The sequence below is a fragment of the Coccinella septempunctata genome, chromosome 1 (genome assembly GCF_907165205.1).
Source record: "Coccinella septempunctata chromosome 1, icCocSept1.1, whole genome shotgun sequence".
In the NCBI taxonomy this organism is placed as follows: domain Eukaryota; kingdom Metazoa; phylum Arthropoda; class Insecta; order Coleoptera; family Coccinellidae; genus Coccinella; species Coccinella septempunctata.
Genome location: NC_058189.1, coordinates 36,858,134 through 36,885,069, shown reverse-complemented (window position 1 = coordinate 36,885,069; position 26,936 = coordinate 36,858,134). Strand labels below are relative to the sequence as shown.

At 34.8% G+C, this 26,936-nt stretch overlaps 2 protein-coding genes across 2 annotated transcripts; one reads left to right on the top strand and one right to left on the bottom strand.

Moving 5' to 3' along the window:
- Positions 1-4,121: 4,121 nt before the first annotated feature.
- Positions 4,122-8,138, top strand: LOC123306423 (uncharacterized protein K02A2.6-like). The gene is made up of 2 exons (XM_044888413.1): positions 4,122-5,010; positions 5,731-8,138. The coding sequence occupies exons 1-2, from the start codon at positions 4,302-4,304 to the stop codon at positions 8,136-8,138; spliced, it is 3,117 nt and encodes a 1,038-aa protein (XP_044744348.1). The 5' UTR covers positions 4,122-4,301.
- A 3,001-nt stretch (positions 8,139-11,139) lies between these two features.
- On the bottom strand, positions 11,140-15,498 carry LOC123322724 (uncharacterized protein K02A2.6-like). The gene is made up of 2 exons (XM_044910711.1): positions 14,660-15,498; positions 11,140-13,939 (listed from the first exon to the last, which is right to left on the bottom strand). Exons 1-2 carry the CDS (start codon positions 15,366-15,368, stop codon positions 11,403-11,405), a joined length of 3,246 nt encoding a protein of 1,081 aa, XP_044766646.1. The 5' UTR covers positions 15,369-15,498; the 3' UTR covers positions 11,140-11,402.
- Between the last annotated feature and the right edge of the window lie 11,438 nt (positions 15,499-26,936).

The window sequence follows — 26,936 nt, the reverse complement described above, 5'->3', positions numbered from 1 at the left end:
AGAAGAAAAATCAGAGCTTTAATAATTGATAGCATAATAACTTGGGTGTCCTGAAAAATCTGGAAATTCAATGTAAAAATTAATCACTAATTTTTTTTTTGAGTACCTAGCCCCTGCTCAGATATAGCCTCTCAATGGCACCTGAAGAACAATTTTTAATTTTTTTCAGTTCTAATTTTTGAATACTCCTTGAATTTTTTTGATATTCATTGAATATCGTTATATCTGTCAGAAACATCTTCCTACGATTTGTCTTCTCTCCATTTCAGTGAATGGTGATTTTTTTTCTAGCAAAGTATCTAAAATAATAATTTCAAGTTCTCCCGAACATTCAAATCAATTTCAAGTTGGATTTTGAAGCCTAACTTCATGCGGAGTTTGTTGAAAATTGAACGTTACCAACGTGCCAAAATGGGCAAGAATGAGTAGCAGGAAATGATAATGATATAGTCATTATTTATATAGGTTTTCAACTTTCACTTCACGTAAATTGATTAACGTTAAGGTAGTACACTTAACTGAAAGGTGAAATGAAATTTAGTAATAGCAGAGACAACAACGAGACGGTCAACTCCTTCACTAAATTTGTCCGATTCAGGCTATGTCAATCATCTTTGTCTATTTCAATGAAAATACCTAACATAAATCTATCTTTGTCTAACATCAACGGCCCTGAATGTAGAGGCGCTGCATACGGTTTTGCTGGCGTTGCCAAATGTATAAATATAAACTGCCATTGCGAGATAATTAACAAAATCAATGTTCCATTTCCAATGGCGAAAGCGCTATTCTATGTTCATCAGTCCACGTGCAAATACTTGTGGCAACACGGAATACAGCTACACATGCGTCAACTGAGTGACAGTGGTTTGAAATTTAAATTTTGTGAGACTTTGTTTGTGACAAATTACATAGATAACCTAACAAATTATTCTTTTAAAATGGTTAAATGTTTTATTTGTGGAGCTGGAGAAGATGAAGTACCAAAAATGCATCGATTTCCAACTAATATTAACAAGTAAGTTGAAGATATTTATACCATCCCAGCAAACACTGAAATCCAGTCACTGTACAAAAACTGTACTTCGTACAATAACTGCACAAAAAAGGACCATATATGTCCCGGTGGACTGTGCAGTTATTGTACAGTACAAACTGCATTCGACATACAGCCACAGCTGCACTTCAAAAACAGCGATGGTATTGCAATCACTGTACAGCAAGCTGCACTTCAAATGCAGCAAGTGACGTGCTAAAACTGTACAGCAAGCTGTACTTTAAATGCAGTATTCACTTTGCAAAAACTGCACAGATAGCTGCACTTCAAATGCAGCAGCTCAAACTGTACAACTGCACTTTAAATGTAGCAGTCACTGTGTAGAAACTATATCGAAACTTGCAATTACGTAACAATTTCCTATAATATAATAGAGAAATTTCCTAGTTATAAACAGAATATCTATTCTGCAGTTCTGCAAATCGGAAATTTTCAATTTCACTTGATATTTGGCAGTAGGTGCAGGGGTGAGTTCACGCTATTTGAGGAATGGCTTGCTCTAGAGGTTAATGAACCCTAGGAGTTTACTCTGTACTCTGTACTCTGTACTCTGTACTCTGTACTCTGTACTCTGTACTCTGTACTCTGTACTCTGTACTCTGTACTCTGTACTCTGTACTCTGTACTCTGTACTCTGTACTCTGTACTCTGTACTCTGTACTCTGTACTCTGTACTCTGTACTCTGTACTCTGTACTCTGTACTCTGTACTCTGTACTCTGTACTCTGTACTCTGTACTCTGTACTCTGTACTCTGTACTCTGTACTCTGTACTCTGTACTCTGTACTCTGTACTCTGTACTCTGTACTCTGTACTCTGTACTCTGTACTCTGTACTCTGTACTCTGTACTCTGTACTCTGTACTCTGTACTCTGTACTCTGTATTCTGTATTCTGTGGGAGTTACTTACGGCAATCGTCAAAGAGGCGTAGTTCATGCCTGCTATAAACGCCGCCTGCTATAAACGCCGGTTACGTAGAGGACATAGAGTAGTGCGTCGCCGGTGGCGCCATCGTTTGGCGTATGCTGCACCGCAATAGACGTGTATGCTACCCTGTGATAGCAACCGTCAAGAGCAGTGATGCCATCATTTGGCTAATTCTGGTACCACCATGGTGAGATGAAGTATTCTTCTACCATATTTTGGTAATGAAAGGAGTATTCAATTATTGAATTAAATCCGTTAATGAAATGAAATGTCTCTTTAACCTTCATAATCGAATTTTCAACTTCTTGAAGAAGGTATATGCTTAAGTTTTAGGAATTTCTATGAATTATTATAGATTCTATTATTAACTCTATATCAAATACTCCATTTTTGAAATGAAGAATTGCAAATACAGAAACTGTGCATTCACTGTATATCAAATACTGCGTTTTGAACATGCAGAATTATCAATACAGAAACTGTGCAGTCACTTTTACATCAAGAACTGCGTTTTGAAAATGCAGAATTATCAATACAGAAACTATGCAGTCATTATACATCAAAAACTGCGTTTTGAAATGCAGAATTATCAATACAGAAACTGTGCAGTCACTGTACATCAAAAACTGCGTTTTGAAAATGCAGAATTATCATTACAGAAACTGTGCAGCTTCAGTACAGCAATCTCTGTGCTGCATTCTGGTGGCACTTGTTGTGCAGTATTTGTACAGTTGCTGTATATTGTGTTTGTTGGGATAAATAATAATCAACTATGTAGTGGCAAAGAGGACAGGGGAAATAAAAATCCTTAATGAGATGCCGACGTTTCGACCTTTATTTCTGGTCAGGACACGAATCCCAGCGAGCACAAACATCCCTGGGATGTTTTGGGATGTTTCGAAAATGTTGGCATGAGGGTGTTTCTTTGGAACGTAATATGCACTTCCCAAAGAGGTCTCCAAAGGCTATTGGAAATCTTTATTTGTTCTGATCTGTGCCATCTGTGGCATTTCTTCGTCTACCTACTGAGAGGTACTGTCGTGTTGAAAATAATGTAAACGTGTGGATATCTTCTCTTGGCGTCGAATAGTTTGCCTTGGGAGGTTTATTCCAAATAAACAATATACAATTCACCTATTTCATTTTGCCGCCATTTCCACTTTCTTCGTAGTTTGGACTGTGGACTGTTCGGAGTTGAAAGTTGATTGGTGATTTGTATAATATTAACTACTTCTGTGTTGGTTTTGATTGTGAATTTAGGATCGATCTCTTCATAGTAACCAAATACAATTAATAAGTAAGTAAGTATAATATTACATGAATTAAATGTGTAGTATAATGTCCAGAAACATACATATAACCTCAAAAGAATCCACGCTGCGTGGTTAATATTATTTGTGTATTTGGGACTAGGTATATAAGAGATCATTGTATTTTGGTTGGAATAATCGAATGGTATATGGAAGGTTATTATAATTATTCAAGAAATAACTTTATAAAGTTTAAAGCCATATCATCGAGAATTTCAACATATTTCGATAATCTATCTCTGCCGTTGATAATTCCCAGAATATTTTGTAAGATTACTCTTCCGACGATGATAATAATCATTCATCACTTGTGAATCACAAAATAATTCAAATTGTCCCAGAAAAGTTCTTGTTTTTGAAAACTTTAAATTGTTGTATTGTATCTTTAAATACCAGTACAAATAATTAAATAAATAAAATCGTTTCGCAAATCAACCTGGTCAGGAGCTATACAACTCAAATCTTTCAGATCCTTTCATGCAGCTATTTTCTCTGTTATTTTAATTGGAAAAAATCATCTTAACCTTCATATATTTTGTGAATTAATTGTTTGAATTGTTTTTATTTTGTAGATGTGATCCATAAAAAATTCCAAATCACTAGGAAAGTATTCGAACTCTATGCCAAAGATTGGTTTAGGCATATTAGGCAGAGGAGGAGAGACAATAAAATGAAGGGAAAATAAATTTTTTATAAATTTTTTTCCATTTTCCCTTTCGGTACATCTAAAATTATAATCAGTTTGTTTTCTATTATTTCTGTTTTTTTATGTTGAATGTGATATTTCTTTTTGGTTATTTATGTTTGTGTAATGTATTGAATTATGTGTAATGATTCTTAGATGTGCGCACTATGATTGCCCCACTACCGTTAAACAGTCTGAAAGGGGGTAACATGTGCAAATCTCATCAGTTGTAATTGTCGAGCGATTAAATAAAGATCTTGTTAATCGAATTATTCTATATTGAGTATATTACAATTTGGCGACGAGGAAAGCGAACCGAATATGCCTTCCACCAATGAGGGACAAGGTACGTCCAAAAATGCATCAAGTGTTGGGAATTTAAGAGAATTTCACTTGAATATCACAGACTGGAATATCTACAAGGCGAGATTGAATAACTATTTCTCAGCAAACGAAATTTCCGATACGAATAAACAACGGGCGATCCTATTGAACATGTTGGACGAGGAAGCCTATAAACTAATATTTAACATATGTAGCCCGGACCTTCCAGAAGATAAGTCTTACAATTCGTTACTGGAATTATTCGACAAACATTTCACGCCGAAGAAGTCAGTCTTGGCTGAACGCTATAAATTCTTCGCGGCGAAAAAGGATTCGTATGAAAATATCAAGGAGTGGGCTGCAAGAATAAGAAGTTTGGCTGTTTCCTGTGAATTCGGACAAGAACTGGATATCTGCCTCAGGGATCGTTTTGTCTGTGGGTTTGAGAAGGGAGCAATTTTGGATAGATTGCTAGAAGAAAAAAAGGAGATCACATTTGAACAAGCGATCAATGTGGCGGAAAACAAAATGGCGGCGTGTCAGAGCTACCAGATTTCAGGTCTTGAAATCAAGTCGGAGCCGTTACATCATATACGCAAACGCAATAACAAGAGTGACGAAGGAAAACGTCATCAAGCAGAAGGCCATCATCCGGTGCAGGACAGGGAGAGTTGCGCAGTTTGTGGTAAACAAGGACATCGCAAAGATAAGTGTTATTTTAGATCATATTCTTGTAATTTTTGCAAAGTTCAGGGTCATTTATCTAATGTTTGTCCCCAAAAACAAAATAGAAATAGATATAGTCATAATTATTTGCGAAGTGATAATAATGTTGAGAACAAAAGTAACCTTTTGAACAATGACTTGGATGATCTTCAATTATATAGTATAAATGAGAAAATGGAAAACACCCCTTTTACTATTGAAGTAAATATAGAATCTCATAAAATTGTTTGCCAAATCGATTCAGGGGCTAGTGTTTCCTGCATGTCTGAAAATGTATTTTCGAAACTTTACGCACATGATCATACGTTGAAGTCTTCTGACCAATGTTTGCATTTCTATAATGGTACCAAAGTAAAACCGTTGGGAATTTTTCGTGCAAACGTAGAATTCAGAAATATCAAAAATAACATAGATTTTTATGTTTTCAAAAATGGAGGTCCGCCAATAGTTGGAAGAGATTTTTTAATAACATACAATATGGGAATTGTAGACAATGTGAATTTCGTGAATGATAGAGCTGAAGGTATAGTCAATGAATTTTTTGAGGTATTCTCTGATGGGTTAGGAAAGTTTTCAAAAGGAGTTGTAACTATTAACCTGAAGGATAGTGATGTTAACCCTAAGTTTTATAGAGCTAGACCTGTACCTTACGTTTTAAAATCCAAAATAGAAGACGAAATCAATAGACTTGTTTCTTTAGGTGTTCTGTATCCAGTTGATTATAGCGAATGGGGAACTCCAGTCGTACCAGTATTGAAGAAAAATGGATCATTGCGTCTTTGTGGAGACTACAAAGTAACTATCAACCCGCATATTGAAGTTGACCAACATCCTCTGCCGAGAATTGATGATCTGTTCAATTGTCTACAGGGTGGAGTAAAATTTTCAAAACTGGACCTGTCTGATGCTTACCAACAGATAGGCTTAGATGAAAGTTCTAAAGAGCTCACCACAATTGTTACTCATAAGGGCTTATACAGGTACAATAGATTAACATACGGAATTGCGTCAGCACCTGCTAAGTTTCAAAAAATAATGGAATCGCTTTTCACTGGTTTAGAAGGTGTCGTAGTATTTTTGGATGATGTGTTGATAACTGGAAAAGATGATAATGAACATTTGGAAAGATTGAGAGTAGTTTTAACAATTCTAAAAAATTCAGGTTTGAAAGTAAGTCGTCCTAAATGCAAATTCTTTCAGGATAGTATTGAGTATCTAGGTTATATAATTGATAAGGAAGGTTTGCATACCAGTGAATCAAAGACAGTAGCTATTAAAAATGCGGAAGCACCAACCAATGTGAGTGAACTCAAATCGTTCTTGGGAATGGTGAACTACTATGGTAGATTCATCCCAAATTTGTCAACTATATTACATCCGTTATATGAGTTATTGAAAAAAGACAAAAAATGGGATTGGTCTGACAATTGTCGAAAAGCTTTCGAGCAGATTAAATCCTTCTTAGCTTCTCCTCGAGTTCTAGTACATTTTGACCCTCTTATGAAAATAAAACTGACAGTTGATGCTAGTCCATACGGAGTAGCAGCGGTGTTGAGCCATATTCTTCCTACAGGGATAGATAGGCCAATTGCCTTCGCTTCTAGAACACTTTCCAACAGTGAAAAAAATTATTCCCACATAGAAAAAGAAGGTTTGGCGATAATATTCGCGGTATTGAAATTTCATCAGTATTTATACGCAAATAAATTCAAATTAGTAACAGACAATAAAGCATTGATCTCAATTTTTGGTCAGCATAAACCCATTCCACAATTTTCGGCCAACAGACTTAGACGTTGGGCCGTGATACTATCTAACTATCAATATGAAATAGAATATGTCGAATCGAAAAAGAATAATGCAGATGCGTTATCCAGGCTATTAAAGAATCATTCAGAAAACGATACTCTAAGTATCGAGGATAAAGAGGTAAACTATTGCAATTTTTTATCAAATAGTGACGAATTACCTATGAACTATAATCAAATTGTACGCGAAACGAAACAGGATGAGTTAATTGCTAAAATAATTAGGTTAGTGAAAACAGGATGGCCTAGATATATCAATGATGTAGATATTAAACCGTTTTTTTCTAGACGCTTTGAGTTCTCGGTGGTTGATAATTGTCTTTATTGGAACCATAGAATTATTATCCCGAGCAAGCTACGATCGGTGTTCTTAAAATCTCTTCATCAAACACATTTTGGAATTGTTAAAATGAAAAATATAGCTAGATCGCACTTCTGGTGGCCGAATTTAGATAAGGAAATCGAAGATACGGTTAAAAAGTGTCATAGTTGTTCCAGAGTTGCGGGTAATCCCCCAAAGGTTCCGTTGGCCAATTGGTCTTGGCCAAAGGAAGTGTGGGAGAGATTGCATATTGACTATTTGGGACCAATCGCAGGAAAATATTATTTAATTATACTTGACGCCCATTCGAAATGGCCCGAAGTTTTTGAGACTTCTTCTACTAACACAGAAATAACAATAAAAATTTTGAAACAAATTTTTGCAAGGTTCGGTTTACCAGTAACCTTAGTTTCGGATAATGCCACATATTTCAAGTCCTCTGACTTCGAATTGTTCTTAACCAACAATAATATTTCACACAAAACGATACCCCCATTTCATCCACAATCTAATGGTGCTGCCGAAAATTCTGTAAAGTTGTTCAAAAATTCTTTGAAAAAGGCTTTTGTTGAAGGACACCCTGTGGACACGAATACAGTTCTTTGCAGATTCTTGTTGGACTATCGTACTACAAAGCACTGTACGACTGGAGAAACTCCAGCAAAAATTATGTTTGGTCGTAATATAAGGACAAGGTTTGATGCCATACTGTATAAACCGTCTAGTGTATTGCGAAATAGAGTTTTGGAAGCTCAAGATAGACAAAAGAAATATTTCAAAGGCAATAACCATGTCCAATTCTTAGTTGGTGATACTGTTTTAGTAAAAGATTATCGCGATCAAAATAAGCCAACCTGGATTAAAGGCATCATTCAGAAGAAAATTGGTAGAGTAACTTTTCTTGTGTATATCCCGGAGTTAGAAAAAAATCGGAAAAGACATTTATTTATTTATTTATTTATTTATTTATTTACATAAACAGGAACCCCGACAGGATTAACCCAATTATGGGGATTCACTACAATTAAAAAAAACAATATCTCATTACATCGTGACCAAAAAAAACAAACAAAATGAGTTTTCAAAGTCCAAAAACTAAACTATTTATTATAATTTTGAGACAGATACGTCAGTAATTTTTTTTTAAATTCGGATATTGACAAATTGAAAAGGTCAATACTACCTATATGCCAATTATAAAAACGACTTATCCTCAAACAGGTCGAGTTAAAATATAGAGATGTTCTTGCCTGAGGTACAAAAAATAAATCTCTTCTGCGACCACCAAAAAAACGAGTATTGAAATGAACATATTCTATTAATGGAAAACTAAAGTAATTATTCACAATTCTATAAAGAAAAATTTGGTCGTAAAAAACCCTTCTATTCTCAAGGCTCATTATATTATATAATTTCAGCCTAGAATCATAGGGGCGGCCTACCTGTCCACGGTCAAAACGATATTGCAAGACCTTGGTGAACTTTCTTTGGACTCTTTCTAACTTATCTATGTATTTGTAATAAAAAGGACTCCAGATCGGTGTTACATATTCTAAGTTACAACGTACAAAGCTGAAGTATAAGGTTTTGACAGATTCCTTATTTTTGAATAGTTTAGATATCCTCAGAATAAAACCAAGCATCTTAAAACTCTTGGAAACTACGTTTTCGACCTGAATTTCAAAAGATAGTTTTGAATCAAGAAACACGCCAAGATCCTTAACACACTGAACCTCCTGTATCATTACCCCCTCGATGAATAGAGGAAATTCTATTATTTGAAAATTTTTAGTGAACCTAATGTGCTTGCACTTATCTACGCTCAAAGATAAATATCGTTCAGAGCAGAAGGCAGAGAACCTATCAAGGTCCTCCTGAAATCCAACGACGTCATCCAAGCTTCTGATGGATCTATACATTTTCAGATCGTCCGCATAAATTTCAAAGCTTACATTCAAAAAACAACTTACTACATCATCAATGTACACATTGAAAAGAACCGGACCAATGTGCGATCCCTGAACCACGCCCGATGTTACATTTTGGACCGTGGACGGGACACCGTCAACAACAACAAACTGACTTCTATCCGATAAATATGACTCTATCCACAACAAAAGATGCAAATCAATTAAAAAAATCTCTACCAGATATAAGTTATCCGAATAAGAGTACAGTTGCTGAAACAGTGACTCCAAACAATGATAATACAACTGTTACTAATGAAATTGTACCAACTAGACCCAAGCGTGTGGCTAAGCCACCTGAACGCTATCAAGCTTCTTAATTTCTGTTGATCTCATATTATTTGTAGTTAACCTAGTATTTAGTTGATGATGATTGTAAAATAACAATAATAATATGGATATTCAATTATTGTATTAATTTGAATTAAGGGGTGGAAAAATGTAATGTATTGAATTATGTGTAATGATTCTTAGATGTGCGCACTATGATTGCCCCACTACCGTTAAACAGTCTGAAAGGGGGTAACATGTGCAAATCTCATCAGTTGTAATTGTCGAGCGATTAAATAAAGATCTTGTTAATCGAATTATTCTATATTGAGTATATTACAGTTTGTTTTATTGAATGTGATATATTTTTTTGTTTATTCTCCCTTTCTGTAGTATAATATTTATCAATTGTTTTTTGTTGTCCAATTTTTTATGTGAAATGTGATTTCTTTTCCTTTTGTACCTGTTGAAGTATCATTAAAATATTTTTATTCTTATATAGTATTCTGTATTTCATTTAAAAACTTTGTACTTCATTTAAAATTGAATGTGGTATCCTCAAACATTCAAATGAAAGAAAAAAGGCCTAAAAAAGAATTTCATATGAAGTCTTACAAACAGCGATTTCGTGTGCGCAAAGCGCTTTAGAAATGTTTTATTGTGTACATGAAAAGGCTATCAAAAAAACTTCTGAGTAGTTCTTTTTGTGACATCCCAGGGACATCCATATAATAGCCGCCTGCGGCGGACATTGGCTGTTCTATAAAAGTACTATTCATGTATAAACAGAACATCGCAGTGGATGTTCAATGTCTCGAAATCTCTTACTTTTAACATCTCTGAGATGTTTTTGTGCTCGCTGGGTCTGAGCAGTCTATGATTTATAGAATCTGTGTATGATTCTAGAGTGAAATGTTTAGAGCATATTCTGGGCCTGTTCCGATATTGCTGGTTTTACTGGCCAGCAATCGAATAACAATAGAACTCGAACGACTGGGCCAATAGGCATCGTCTCTGAAATACTGACAGTACTGTTCAGGAATATCGGAACAGACGGTCTGTAATTTCGCAGATTCTCTCCCATGAATCTCATTCCTAATTTTTCTTGCCAGATTTTGGATCTGAAAATATAAAAAACAACATATTGTATTCACAGTTATCACTGGTATAAATATCATTCATCACTGGTATCCCAGCGAGCACAAAAACATCTCAGAGATGTTAAAAGTAAGAGATTTCGAGACATTGAACATCCACTGCGATGTTCTGTTTATACATGAATAGTACTTTTATAGAACAGCCAATGTCCGCCGCAGGCGGCTATTATATGGATGTCCCTGGGATGTCACAAAAAGAACTACTCAGAAGTTTTTTTGATAGCCTTTTCATGTACACAATAAAACATTTCTAAAGCGCTTTGCGCACACGAAATCGCTGTTTGTAAGACTTCATATGAAATTCTTTTTTAGGCCTTTTTTCTTTCATTTGAATGTTTGAGGATACCACATTCAATTTTAAATGAAGTACAAAGTTTTTAAATGAAATACAGAATACTATATAAGAATAAAAATATTTTAATGATACTTCAACAGGTACAAAAGGAAAAGAAATCACATTTCACATAAAAAATTGGACAACAAAAAACAATTGATAAATATTATACTACAGAAAGGGAGAATAAACAAAAAAATATATCACATTCAATAAAACAAACTGTAATATACTCAATATAGAATAATTCGATTAACAAGATCTTTATTTAATCGCTCGACAATTACAACTGATGAGATTTGCACATGTTACCCCCTTTCAGACTGTTTAACGGTAGTGGGGCAATCATAGTGCGCACATCTAAGAATCATTACACATAATTCAATACATTACATTTTTCCACCCCTTAATTCAAATTAATACAATAATTGAATATCCATATTATTATTGTTATTTTACAATCATCATCAACTAAATACTAGGTTAACTACAAATAATATGAGATCAACAGAAATTAAGAAGCTTGATAGCGTTCAGGTGGCTTAGCCACACGCTTGGGTCTAGTTGGTACAATTTCATTAGTAACAGTTGTATTATCATTGTTTGGAGTCACTGTTTCAGCAACTGTACTCTTATTCGGATAACTTATATCTGGTAGAGATTTTTTTAATTGATTTGCATGTCTTTTCCAATTTTTTTCTAACTCCGGGATATACACAAGAAAAGTTACTCTACCAATTTTCTTCTGAATGATGCCTTTAATCCAGGTTGGCTTATTTTGATCGCGATAATCTTTTACTAAAACAGTATCACCAACTAAGAATTGGACATGGTTATTGCCTTTGAAATATTTCTTTTGTCTATCTTGAGCTTCCAAAACTCTATTTCGCAATACACTAGACGGTTTATACAGTATGGCATCAAACCTTGTCCTTATATTACGACCAAACATAATTTTTGCTGGAGTTTCTCCAGTCGTACAGTGCTTTGTAGTACGATAGTCCAACAAGAATCTGCAAAGAACTGTATTCGTGTCCACAGGGTGTCCTTCAACAAAAGCCTTTTTCAAAGAATTTTTGAACAACTTTACAGAATTTTCGGCAGCACCATTAGATTGTGGATGAAATGGGGGTATCGTTTTGTGTGAAATATTATTGTTGGTTAAGGACAATTCGAAGTCAGAGGACTTGAAATATGTGGCATTATCCGAAACTAAGGTTACTGGTAAACCGAACCTTGCAAAAATTTGTTTCAAAATTTTTATTGTTATTTCTGTGTTAGTAGAAGAAGTCTCAAAAACTTCGGGCCATTTCGAATGGGCGTCAAGTATAATTAAATAATATTTTCCTGCGATTGGTCCCAAATAGTCAATATGCAATCTCTCCCACACTTCCTTTGGCCAAGACCAATTGGCCAACGGAACCTTTGGGGGATTACCCGCAACTCTGGAACAACTATGACACTTTTTAACCGTATCTTCGATTTCCTTATCTAAATTCGGCCACCAGAAGTGCGATCTAGCTATATTTTTCATTTTAACAATTCCAAAATGTGTTTGATGAAGAGATTTTAAGAACACCGATCGTAGCTTGCTCGGGATAATAATTCTATGGTTCCAATAAAGACAATTATCAACCACCGAGAACTCAAAGCGTCTAGAAAAAAACGGTTTAATATCTACATCATTGATATATCTAGGCCATCCTGTTTTCACTAACCTAATTATTTTAGCAATTAACTCATCCTGTTTCGTTTCGCGTACAATTTGATTATAGTTCATAGGTAATTCGTCACTATTTGATAAAAAATTGCAATAGTTTACCTCTTTATCCTCGATACTTAGAGTATCGTTTTCTGAATGATTCTTTAATAGCCTGGATAACGCATCTGCATTATTCTTTTTCGATTCGACATATTCTATTTCATATTGATAGTTAGATAGTATCACGGCCCAACGTCTAAGTCTGTTGGCCGAAAATTGTGGAATGGGTTTATGCTGACCAAAAATTGAGATCAATGCTTTATTGTCTGTTACTAATTTGAATTTATTTGCGTATAAATACTGATGAAATTTCAATACCGCGAATATTATCGCCAAACCTTCTTTTTCTATGTGGGAATAATTTTTTTCACTGTTGGAAAGTGTTCTAGAAGCGAAGGCAATTGGCCTATCTATCCCTGTAGGAAGAATATGGCTCAACACCGCTGCTACTCCGTATGGACTAGCATCAACTGTCAGTTTTATTTTCATAAGAGGGTCAAAATGTACTAGAACTCGAGGAGAAGCTAAGAAGGATTTAATCTGCTCGAAAGCTTTTCGACAATTGTCAGACCAATCCCATTTTTTGTCTTTTTTCAATAACTCATATAACGGATGTAATATAGTTGACAAATTTGGGATGAATCTACCATAGTAGTTCACCATTCCCAAGAACGATTTGAGTTCACTCACATTGGTTGGTGCTTCCGCATTTTTAATAGCTACTGTCTTTGATTCACTGGTATGCAAACCTTCCTTATCAATTATATAACCTAGATACTCAATACTATCCTGAAAGAATTTGCATTTAGGACGACTTACTTTCAAACCTGAATTTTTTAGAATTGTTAAAACTACTCTCAATCTTTCCAAATGTTCATTATCATCTTTTCCAGTTATCAACACATCATCCAAAAATACTACGACACCTTCTAAACCAGTGAAAAGCGATTCCATTATTTTTTGAAACTTAGCAGGTGCTGACGCAATTCCGTATGTTAATCTATTGTACCTGTATAAGCCCTTATGAGTAACAATTGTGGTGAGCTCTTTAGAACTTTCATCTAAGCCTATCTGTTGGTAAGCATCAGACAGGTCCAGTTTTGAAAATTTTACTCCACCCTGTAGACAATTGAACAGATCATCAATTCTCGGCAGAGGATGTTGGTCAACTTCAATATGCGGGTTGATAGTTACTTTGTAGTCTCCACAAAGACGCAATGATCCATTTTTCTTCAATACTGGTACGACTGGAGTTCCCCATTCGCTATAATCAACTGGATACAGAACACCTAAAGAAACAAGTCTATTGATTTCGTCTTCTATTTTGGATTTTAAAACGTAAGGTACAGGTCTAGCTCTATAAAACTTAGGGTTAACATCACTATCCTTCAGGTTAATAGTTACAACTCCTTTTGAAAACTTTCCTAACCCATCAGAGAATACCTCAAAAAATTCATTGACTATACCTTCAGCTCTATCATTCACGAAATTCACATTGTCTACAATTCCCATATTGTATGTTATTAAAAAATCTCTTCCAACTATTGGCGGACCTCCATTTTTGAAAACATAAAAATCTATGTTATTTTTGATATTTCTGAATTCTACGTTTGCACGAAAAATTCCCAACGGTTTTACTTTGGTACCATTATAGAAATGCAAACATTGGTCAGAAGACTTCAACGTATGATCATGTGCGTAAAGTTTCGAAAATACATTTTCAGACATGCAGGAAACACTAGCCCCTGAATCGATTTGGCAAACAATTTTATGAGATTCTATATTTACTTCAATAGTAAAAGGGGTGTTTTCCATTTTCTCATTTATACTATATAATTGAAGATCATCCAAGTCATTGTTCAAAAGGTTACTTTTGTTCTCAACATTATTATCACTTCGCAAATAATTATGACTATATCTATTTCTATTTTGTTTTTGGGGACAAACATTAGATAAATGACCCTGAACTTTGCAAAAATTACAAGAATATGATCTAAAATAACACTTATCTTTGCGATGTCCTTGTTTACCACAAACTGCGCAACTCTCCCTGTCCTGCACCGGATGATGGCCTTCTGCTTGATGACGTTTTCCTTCGTCACTCTTGTTATTGCGTTTGCGTATATGATGTAACGGCTCCGACTTGATTTCAAGACCTGAAATCTGGTAGCTCTGACACGCCGCCATTTTGTTTTCCGCCACATTGATCGCTTGTTCAAATGTGATCTCCTTTTTTTCTTCTAGCAATCTATCCAAAATTGCTCCCTTCTCAAACCCACAGACAAAACGATCCCTGAGGCAGATATCCAGTTCTTGTCCGAATTCACAGGAAACAGCCAAACTTCTTATTCTTGCAGCCCACTCCTTGATATTTTCATACGAATCCTTTTTCGCCGCGAAGAATTTATAGCGTTCAGCCAAGACTGACTTCTTCGGCGTGAAATGTTTGTCGAATAATTCCAGTAACGAATTGTAAGACTTATCTTCTGGAAGGTCCGGGCTACATATGTTAAATATTAGTTTATAGGCTTCCTCGTCCAACATGTTCAATAGGATCGCCCGTTGTTTATTCGTATCGGAAATTTCGTTTGCTGAGAAATAGTTATTCAATCTCGCCTTGTAGATATTCCAGTCTGTGATATTCAAGTGAAATTCTCTTAAATTCCCAACACTTGATGCATTTTTGGACGTACCTTGTCCCTCATTGGTGGAAGGCATATTCGGTTCGCTTTCCTCGTCGCCAAATTGTAATATACTCAATATAGAATAATTCGATTAACAAGATCTTTATTTAATCGCTCGACAATTACAACTGATGAGATTTGCACATGTTACCCCCTTTCAGACTGTTTAACGGTAGTGGGGCAATCATAGTGCGCACATCTAAGAATCATTACACATAATTCAATACATTACACAAACATAAATAACCAAAAAGAAATATCACATTCAACATAAAAAAACAGAAATAATAGAAAACAAACTGATTATAATTTTAGATGTACCGAAAGGGAAAATGGAAAAAAATTTATAAAAAATTTATTTTCCCTTCATTTTATTGTCTCTCCTCCTCTGCCTAATATGCCTAAACCAATCTTTGGCATAGAGTTCGAATACTTTCCTAGTGATTTGGAATTTTTTATGGATCACATCTACAAAATAAAAACAATTCAAACAATTAATTCACAAAATATATGAAGGTTAAGATGATTTTTTCCAATTAAAATAACAGAGAAAATAGCTGCATGAAAGGATCTGAAAGATTTGAGTTGTATAGCTCCTGACCAGGTTGATTTGCGAAACGATTTTATTTATTTAATTATTTGTACTGGTATTTAAAGATACAATACAACAATTTAAAGTTTTCAAAAACAAGAACTTTTCTGGGACAATTTGAATTATTTTGTGATTCACAAGTGATGAATGATTATTATCATCGTCGGAAGAGTAATCTTACAAAATATTCTGGGAATTATCAACGGCAGAGATAGATTATCGAAATATGTTGAAATTCTCGATGATATGGCTTTAAACTTTATAAAGTTATTTCTTGAATAATTATAATAACCTTCCATATACCATTCGATTATTCCAACCAAAATACAATGATCTCTTATATACCTAGTCCCAAATACACAAATAATATTAACCACGCAGCGTGGATTCTTTTGAGGTTATATGTATGTTTCTGGACATTATACTACACATTTAATTCATGTAATATTATACTTACTTACTTATTAATTGTATTTGGTTACTATGAAGAGATCGATCCTAAATTCACAATCAAAACCAACACAGAAGTAGTTAATATTATACAAATCACCAATCAACTTTCAACTCCGAACAGTCCACAGTCCAAACTACGAAGAAAGTGGAAATGGCGGCAAAATGAAATAGGTGAATTGTATATTGTTTATTTGGAATAAACCTCCCAAGGCAAACTATTCGACGCCAAGAGAAGATATCCACACGTTTACATTATTTTCAACACGACAGTACCTCTCAGTAGGTAGACGAAGAAATGCCACAGATGGCACAGATCAGAACAAATAAAGATTTCCAATAGCCTTTGGAGACCTCTTTGGGAAGTGCATATTACGTTCCAAAGAAACACCCTCATGCCAACATTTTCGAAACATCCCAAAACATCCCAGGGATGTTTGTGCTCGCTGGGGAGATGCAGTTCCAATGCAGTTCTTCAATAAATCACTCGCTTCGACTTCTGCAACGCCAGAAAAATGTGAAGAAAGCAGATTTATTGTATCTGAAAGTAGCAATGATATGCCAATCGAATCTGATATCCCAAATATTATTGAATCAGGTATGTTTTAAATCAGGACCGAATCTCTAGTGTATACAACGCCACGATTCAAAATAAACTTTGGCGCCCTTTTTCCTTTGTTTGTATGCTGTTATCAAGAATATTTCAATGTGAGAGGAATTGAAAATTCTCAAAAACTGTAGGTATATAAAAATTGAAGTTCACATTGTTTTTAGATGCAGAGGGGTCCTCTAATAGTATGCAGTTGGATCAGCCACAAACACCCAAACGAAGAGGAAAAATTTTCAGAGATATAGAAAATTTCTCCATAATACACTCTTCACCTAGGAAAAAGAAATTGGTGAAAATCATCCAACAAAAAGAAGACCACTTACGGAAACTCAAAAAACAGTGTAGACAAAAGTCTAAAACTTTAAGGAGCGTTTTAGAGTTGTCTGATGCCCCAGAGGTTCGAAATTTATATGAAAGCATGCCTAAAACATCCTGGAACTTCATGATGTCTCAATTGAGATGTTCGAAAGTGAAGGGTAAAAGAGGCAGAAGATGGACTTTGGACGATAAAATTATGTCTCTATTATTATTGAAGAAAAGTCCCAGATGCTACAAATTGCTGAGCTCCTTTGTTGCGCTTCCTTCACGTAACACTGTATTGAACTTGCTCAAAAAGGTGCCATTGAATGCTGGAATGAATAAAAACATTTTTGAGCATATTAATGAAAACATAAAAGAGGACCTTGATCGCTGTTGCGTGTTGCTCTTTGATGGAATGGACATCAAAGAAAACTTGTACTACGATAAGGGCCAGAAGAAAATCATTGGCTTTGAGGACTTTGGAGGAGAAAGAAGTGGAAAACAGGCTGCCAGAAAAGTTCTAGCCTTTATGCTTGTGGGACTAAATCGTAAATGGAAGCAACCTATAGCGTATTACTTCACCCACAAGAGTTGCAGTTCAGAAATTCTTAGAAATTGTCTATTTGATGTCATCAAAGCTGTTACAAACGTAGCAAAATTAGACATTGTTGCAACTATTTGTGATATGGGTGTTAACAATGTCAAGTGCCTGAAAGAATTGGGTGTGACAACTCAAAAACCATATTTTATATATGGAGCCAAAAAAATTTTTATTATGTACGATGTCCCTCATTTATTAAAGCGTACTTATGCTTTATTCAGGAAATACAATGTATTTCTGAACGTTCAAATAGAAGAAAGCGTTACAACTATGGAGGCCAAATTCTCGCATGTTCGTTGGGCTTATGAGCATGACAAGGCATCTCCTTATGTCTTCAGGTCCCTTCATAAGCTGAAAGATAATTTTTTTGACCCAATCATGAAGTATGCCATGAAGGTTAACATAGCTGCACAAGTAATGAGTAGAACTGTGTCAGCATATTTGTACTCGATGATAAGAAATGGTAAAATTAATTTAAAATTTACCTTTATATTTTTTCATCGAATATCAATTTTTAGGAGCAACGCAACAGGAGTGTATTGCTACAGCCTCATTCCTGATGGAAGTGGATACGCTGTTCGATAGTTTTAATGGGAACACCAACCAGTCAAGAAAGGAGTTGAAATGTAATATTACTGAAAACTCTCCTCATATTGAATATTGGCCAAAAGCTTTGCAAATGGTGAAGAGTTGGAAATTTAAAAGGCTTTCAAAAAGCGGGCAGGTCAAGCAAAGTACACCACCATCTCAAATAGGTTGGATTACATCTCTGAATGCTATCAGGGGAATCTGGGCATATGTGCATTCTAAAGGATTTACAGTATTGCGTCCAAGGTCTCTTAATCAAGATCCTTTAGAGAACCTATTTGGATGCATCAGATATGGATCAGGATGTAATGATAATCCCTCTGCTTTTCAATTTGTGGGTAGTTTGAAAGCCCAAATTTTAAACAATCTAATTCATTGTTCCACTCATTCAAATTGTGAGAAGGACAATAATGATCTTCTCAGCAATTTAAAATCATTTCTGGAGAAAGATGAGAAAGAAGGAGAATATCAACCTAATGAAGTTGAAGTCACATGTATGCCAGAAATATCAACAGAGGAGACGGTATCCATAATTGAAGCAGATGTGAATGGGGGCCGTGCAGAAACTTTTTCAGTAGCTTATGTTGCTGGTTTCATTTTGAAAGGCATCTATAAGAAAATAACGTGTACGGGTTGTTCTTCTCTATTGTCATCAGATGTGTTGGAGGCACACAACATGTTCATCTGGAACAGAACAAGGAATGGTCAGATGATAAGAGGAGTTTGTATTATCCAAGTGTTGTATTCACAATATCCATTGCACAAGGTATAACTTCTTTGGAGAATTTTATGGTGGATAACTCTAATATTTCTGACCTTCCATATCATGCCTCTAAATTTGTTCATAATCACATTGATTTTTCACGGTTAACATGTGAACAACATTGCGAACAGATAGAAACTATAACAGTGCAAAGTATTGTAAATATTGGAATAGTCTGGTGGGTTAAAAGGGAAAACCAGAAATTTAAAAACCAAAAAAATGCTATAATCAAATCGAAAAAATTGATGAAAATGAAGAATATGTGAAGGTCATTTGACCTATTTTGTTGTTTATACGTCACTTGCTTTATATTTTACTTGTTTTGTTTTATATTTCTCTTTTTTAATACTTCAATTGTTCTCCTATATGTTTGTTATTAGTTTCATTCAAATTCAAATAAATCGTAAAACCACCATTCGAAAAGTTGTATTTCCGTCCAAAAATTTTCACGCAGCCATATTGATAGCGAAATTGTTTCCCAATTTATTATAATAATCAACATGGCAAAAATTTCAGCATCAATTTCATGGTTGCGCGAAATCGCTCCCATACTTCAAAACAAGAAAACAGTAATACACAAAAGAATAATTCATAATTCCCGCGCTAAACGCTACACCAGTGCCTTTGGCGCCATCTACAAACAGGTTCGATGCTGTGAGACAAGGATGCAAAACATCGGACGAAATATAGTGGGGAGTTGGGCGTCTCGTTGTTGTCTCTGGTAATAGAACAACTCTGTTGAATAAATAATTCTTGAAATTCATTCAAAAGGATTTTTTTGTTAATTCACTCAACACAGAACACAAGGCAGTCACAGTACGAAACACAGATAGACGCTGCACGTTTCGTAGCGCGGGAGTTATGTTATAAGTGAACCTAGGGACCACGTGTTGATAAATAGAATATTTCAGAGAGTTACAGTAACTTTTTCTTCGAGAAGTACTTTGGTAGAGTTCATGGTAATTTATTCATAAATACATTATTTCATGTTATAAAAAAATCACAGCTTCAGTATTTGAAAAATATCAACAGAGATAAGTCGTATAGTAGAGTTACTATGTTCACTTCATCGGAAAATGTCGATATAATGTTACATGCAACCACTAAGGAAGTGAAGTTGAGGAATTCGCAAACTTAACTATATGTGGATGTCCACAATGCGAAACCCTTAGTACCTACATCATTGATAATTCTCCAAGAAGCTTTTCAATGCGATAGTTTTTGGTACTTCCTGCAACTTTCTGTTACATTTCTGGTTGACTGATGCGTATTGTTCTTCACAAATCGAACAATGAATATCCTAGTCGACAGATATTTTCGTGAAATATTGGTTTATCCATATAAGTTTGCTTGTATGTATATTAGTAGCGATAACAGTCTAGTTTTTAGTATTCCACACCTCACATATACAGGGTGTTTTCAAACGTGAGGCTTTTTCACACAAAATGGAAGTCAAAATAAGTCATTCCACCAAAAATGTTATATATAGAATATTCAAGATGCTCGAGCTACAAACTCTAGAATTACGACAAAATTTCATTAAATTTCAATTACAGGACTGTGGAAGGCATCGGAAAAAGAAAACAAAATAAGTATAAACATTTGATTCGACAATAAATGGTTCAGCACATCCGAGTCTATCTGATTAATTGCATCAGTTCACTTGAAAAAATTGTCGTATCGTACGATTTGGGGTTAAATCAGTGTAGAAAATTGAGACAGTTCAGTGCTTATTTTGAAGAATACTATTATTATTACCCAATTTCACCCCATTTTAACTACGATCGAACAAGAAGAAGATTGTAATGACCATTGTGAAAAATTCGTGAATCATTTAGACGCATTTCAGTAGTGAGATTTCGAACTATAATATTTTTTTACACTTGCCTTTTTTTGTCAGTTGGTATCGAAATGAGCCATTTCAAAACATTGTTTAAGTTACGAAATAATGAGAAAAATTCGGCAATACTAAGTTTCCACGAAAAAAATCGAACGGACCAAAATCTTTAACGAAACCATATAGTTGAGTCAGTCATCACGAGATCAGTTTTTTCCATTGCTTTACGATAAATCAGATAACAAATTGTCTAGGGTTGTATTGGAATCTATTCCAGTAATCATTTTCAATTTTTTTCAACTTTGTCATTTTGAAAATTTTGTATAAAAGTGATTTTTGGTGAAGCGCTTCATTTTGACCAGTTCTACCTTTTTGAGAAAAAATCCTCACCTTCAATTACATCCTGTATAATATCGAAAAAAAGGAATGTATTTTAAGTATTTCTGGAAATAATTGATGATACAAAAAGTCATAATACATAACACAAACAACTCCTCATTGCGCGGAAAGCAAAGCTCTAATTTTAGTAGAATAACAGTAACCATCTGTAGTATAAGTCATTATTGTAATCAATAGAGGTTTCTTTAAATCAACATGTTCCAGTACCGCACAAGTTTCAAAGTACATCAAAGTGCACTGAAGATCATTATTGAGAAAAATCTTATAGCGTTTCGTAATCATCTCCAACATCTTGGGCACTTTCCATTGTAGTAAAACCGAGTTTGAACTGATCATGACAACATCGATATCCTTCACTGTGTGTCTCTTTAGTGAATTTTTCTTACAGCAGATGGGAAAGGAATGATTTAATTTTATAACACTTCGTTTTATTCCTTGCTGTTTCAGAGGCTGGAAATGCCTTAATTCTGGGTTATTTCTATGTTGTTTCGGTTTTTCTTCATGCTTACGATGAGAGGAACGATCAACAGCAGTTATCCTTCTGAAAATATCGCGAATTCTAAATATGCTGGTGAAACATTTCGTCGAAGGGTATACCGAATATTGTTCATCCTTATAAATTTTCCGCAGCATTGCCGTTAAGAACAATATGACTTTAGCAACATCCCTCAAACAGGAGTACTGTTGATTCAATATCTTTCTCTGTTTATAAAAAGATATTGTACAAGCAGAGAATTTATTGGGCAATTTCAAGTCACTAATAGGTAAGGAAACAGTAGGGGTATAATTGTTATCGTTGTAATATACGAAGTAGTTTCTGCAATAGGGATTATGCAACGTGAATTCAGAGTGATTTGAGGTTACATTCTGGATATGGGGTACGAAATTCGTTGAACTTTTTGTAGTATTTTCTTTGCAGAATAATGTCACGAATTCACTCTTCAGTTTTTCATTCGAATCTTTTTCAGAAAATATTCGTGATATAGAGCTCATTCGTTTTTTGCAGTCCGTTTCTTTTTGATTTTCGAAAATACTCTCCTTTTTCTCTACCAGAACACCTTTGAAGTAAGAGAAATAATTTTGCACTTTTTTCATCAAGTTTGGCATCCAATATCCGCACTTTTCTCCATCATTTGTCTCCATGTCAGTTCCTAACTCTTCTCGACTTTTGCTTTCAACATTTTTTCCAAATTTAGGTTCCACTTTCTCGTTGAAATAAAGCTGTTCAACTCTTTTCAATCGCGAGTCTCTGTCACTTCTTTCTCTGCATTTATAAAAATTTTCAAGATCAAGGATGCGTCTTCCAGAGGAACTTTGAATATTCCATTGTTTTTTTATCATTATTTCTGAATCTTCATCATTTACATCTTTCGAGTATGTCTGCTCCTGCGATGTCTTCCTGTTGTGAAGTTCGTTAGAATCTCTTTCAAAAGTGTATTTCCAAAGTACCTCCACTTCTTTGGCTGAAACTTGATATTTATCTCCTTTATTTAGTTGTAGATCTGAAACGTCAATATTAGTCCTCATGCCCCTATGATTATTGTCTTTATTGTGTTCTATTTTCATTAATTTTCTGTGTTTCGCATTATTGTTATCTGATCTTTCACTAATTATCTGTTTTTCTGTTTCCTCTGATTTATGTATCAAGGATTCATTCAATCCAGGTAACATCATCGAAATTACATGCAAATTTACATCAGGATAACTAACACTCTCAACATTGCTTTTTCCTAGAGGTTCTTTAGGTTTCTCATCCTTGCTAACAGAACATTCCACATTAATGTTTTCCTGATATTTATAACCAATTTCATTTTTTTCAGGATAATGATTATGTTTACTGGTCTTGAAATGAAAGGCTTTGTTATTGTCGCCAACTTGAATTCTCCTGGATTCGAATAGTCTGGTATTTTTAGGAGATATAGAAGGACTTATACTGTCATCAGAATAAATGATAGTTCTCTTTCTAGTTCTTTTGTCGGAGATATTCGGACATCCAATTTCATTATTATCTTGAAATTTTTCGATATCTATAATGGATATGCTGGTTGATAAATTGCTTGCTAAAATTGGCAGCGTAATGGAAGCCTCATCCCGAAACGATTCATTTGAGTGCTGTGTTTTCTTTTTTCGTCTAGGCTTTTTCATGCTACTGATTTACTTTTATTCTCTGTATCAGCGCAAGAATTTTGAAAATTAATTTTGAAGGAATGATTCCATTGACAGTCGTCAATGATTAAACTCAATGAACGAGATCAGAAATTGTCAACATTATAAATAGGTACTCGAATTGAATTGTCGATGCATATGGCCGAACTATGATAGCAGATAACTGCTGTGTAGAATAAAAACCTCGAAATTTCAAAGAATTAAATTGATGATTTTTCCACTTCTCACGAGGGATGACAATTTCGATTTCATTTATAATGAATCCATCATTTTTTTTGATATCTTCATCGCAAAAGTGCTCTTGACCAAGGAGATTTATAGGTTGCGCCTAAGATGTCTAAAACACTGGTGTGTGCACTTGTCACTTTTTGCAAGCATCAACATTTCAGAAAATCGGGGATATGGGATCAGTTTCGTGGCGGCGCCACCATGTCAATTGCTTCGTTTTATCCTTGTTCTATCAAAGGAAGTCCAAGATACTCTCTCGTTTTATTTTGTTTTGCGTTGATATCGAATAGGGTAAAGAGTACAGTTATTGGCATTTTAAGGATCACTCAATCTATTTTTTATCTGTTCTCGTCAAATATAAGATGTGGCTGAATTAAAAGAGTACTTTCAGGTTGGTTGGATGTCCGAGATTGAAAAAAATGTAAAAATAAAACTTTATTTCTGTTTGTTATAAAAAAATTCGAACTCCAATAAATTTTTCTACAAAATATAGTCATTGGCATCAAATTGACTATTATTGACACCTCATCTATCAGTCATTGGCACATATTCAGGTACATCGTTAGGATGGCACTAGATGCATTTTCACTCGTAAATGAAATCCATTCTCGGAATGAGCACCGTAACTATATACTGCTCATTTCATTAAACATTTCGAACAAGCATTACATATATAGGTTCGAACAATTGGAGGCATTATATTATGTAGTCTGATACATCTTGGATGGAATTTTCTGTTACATTGAAAACATTTTATTCCATATCTGTTTTCTGTTATATTATGTGTACATATGAAACATAGTCCTGAATTTTCTCTCGAGTTATTAATGAAATCATTTTCATCGTAAAATTTTTCTGGGCTATCAAATTTAATTGCTCTGACATGACTGGATTTTTTCAAGACAATATCGGATATTATATTCACATTAGTTGGGGATTTGAATTCGGATCTTCTCTCGGTGACAGAACTGTTTATGTTCCGATTCATGTCGTCCTTTTGGGTGATGAGTTTTACAGTTTTTTTTCGATTACATTTCTTCGAATCAACCTTTCTTCGTTCTTCTTCTCTTTCTACTCGTTTTCTCTTCCTTTCTTCCTTTTCCTCTTGTTCTTTTTTTTTTCTTGTCTAATTTATTCTTCTGGATGGTTTGCCATTGATCTGAAGTTAACACATATGGTAACCTTTCGCTTTCTCTTTTTCCTTTTCTATGCGGAGATACCGGCCAGTAGAGGAAGTCACTTATGTCAACTTTTTCAATAGATTCACTCATCACCTGGTTGGTCAAGCAGGGAGAATTTGATTGTTTTTCTCTTGCTTGTTGTACATATTCATCAGTCATAGTGCTTTCGGTGATACTACCTTCAGAAGTTAGATTGGTTAAGATTTCTGAAAATGAAGCAGTTGGACTCAAGGAAGTGCCAATTACATTGGTACCAGGTATATTGATTGTCTCATAATTTATTATTGGAATATTTTCAATATCGAAGAGATCATCATCGCTTCTTTCGATTTCCATGATATTCTCTTGTCCAATCTCTAGAAAATGTTCACTTTCCGTATGAAATTCACCAATCGTTGAAGCTGCTGCTATGCTTACTTCAGATTCATCCGGTTCCTCACAAATTTTTTTCAAAATAGCATGTAGTCTACCTTCATCAGTTGTTACATCAGTTCCTTCCAGTTGCATCAGCTCCTTTATTCTTTCATCTCCCACTATTGTCCTAAAGTCGTCATAACTAATTTTTCTTCTTAAGTGCTTCCTATCACTTTCTGCATTTTTTCCTCCTTTTCCCAAGCATTTTGTGAAGTCTAATGCATCTGGACACCAAGGGTGTAGACCGCATGCTCGGAATCCGTTAACTATCGTTTCGGATTTCAAATTTTTCAAAACTCTCTCTAAAATGGGAGCCAATTTCTCCCTAGTCAATGCAGAAGTCGGATTGCTGCGCCTCCATTCTAGAACTTCTTTTTTCCAATATGATTTTATAGGTTTAAACGCAGATACATCTGCAGGTTGCAACAATCTTGTTGAATTAGGATAAAGTGAAATTAATATGATATTTAATTTTTTGCAGAGCTCGCTAACTTTGTAAGTTAAATGAGTTGCATGACCATCTACAAATAAAATAATGGGGAGAACTGTTTTGGTTTGCAACAAATATTTATAGAAAACATTGCCCAAATATTCGTAGAAAACTTCGGCTTTCATCCAGCCATTATCCGACAAACCTACCCCCCATGTTTTGGGTATTTCTCTGGTGATATCTGCTGGAAGTCGCTTATAAGGAAGCACTTACATTGGAGGTGTAATTTCGCCAGCAGCAGAGAAGGTGAAGAGTACAGTGATATTAGATTTTGACTGTCCATGATCGATTTCGTAAATATTTCGTGATCCTTTTGGAGCAATAACAGTTTTCGTTTTGGGACAAAGTTGAAAATTTGTCTCATCTGCATTAAAAATTCTAGAGGGATCCTCTAAGATTTGAAACAGATCATTTTCCTTGAGGTAGTTTTCGATATTTGTGAACCATCCTCTTATGTCTGATTCACTTACATTGGCACTGGACGGTGTAACACCTTCTGATTGGCGTTCAGTTAAAACTGGATGCCGACGCAAGAAACTCTTGTACCATCCATCTCCAGGAAGATTATCTTTGAATGGATTTGGGCGGGGATTTTCATCCAAAAAGTTTTTTACGCTGGCTTGTAAGTCTTCTTTTCTTTGTGGAAAGCCTTTTTTTACGCAGTCTGATATCCACCTAACGAGCATTTCTTCTTCATCAGTGGTGAGAATAGGATTGGGACCATGCGATATTTTCTTAAATTTGTTACTCAATCTGAATTGCAATGTGGCTCTTGGTATATTATATTTTCTGGCAACTTTTTTCTTTGCTTCCCCTTCCTCTATTTCTCTTAAGGCTTTTTGCAAAAGCTCTTCGTCATATTTTTTGTTGTAGTTTGATCCCTCCCTGACTTTCGGCATTCTCTATGAAAAATACAATTATTGGCACCCTCAAAGTATGGTCATTGGCAGTGTGCCAACAACTGTGGAAACAGCATATTTGAA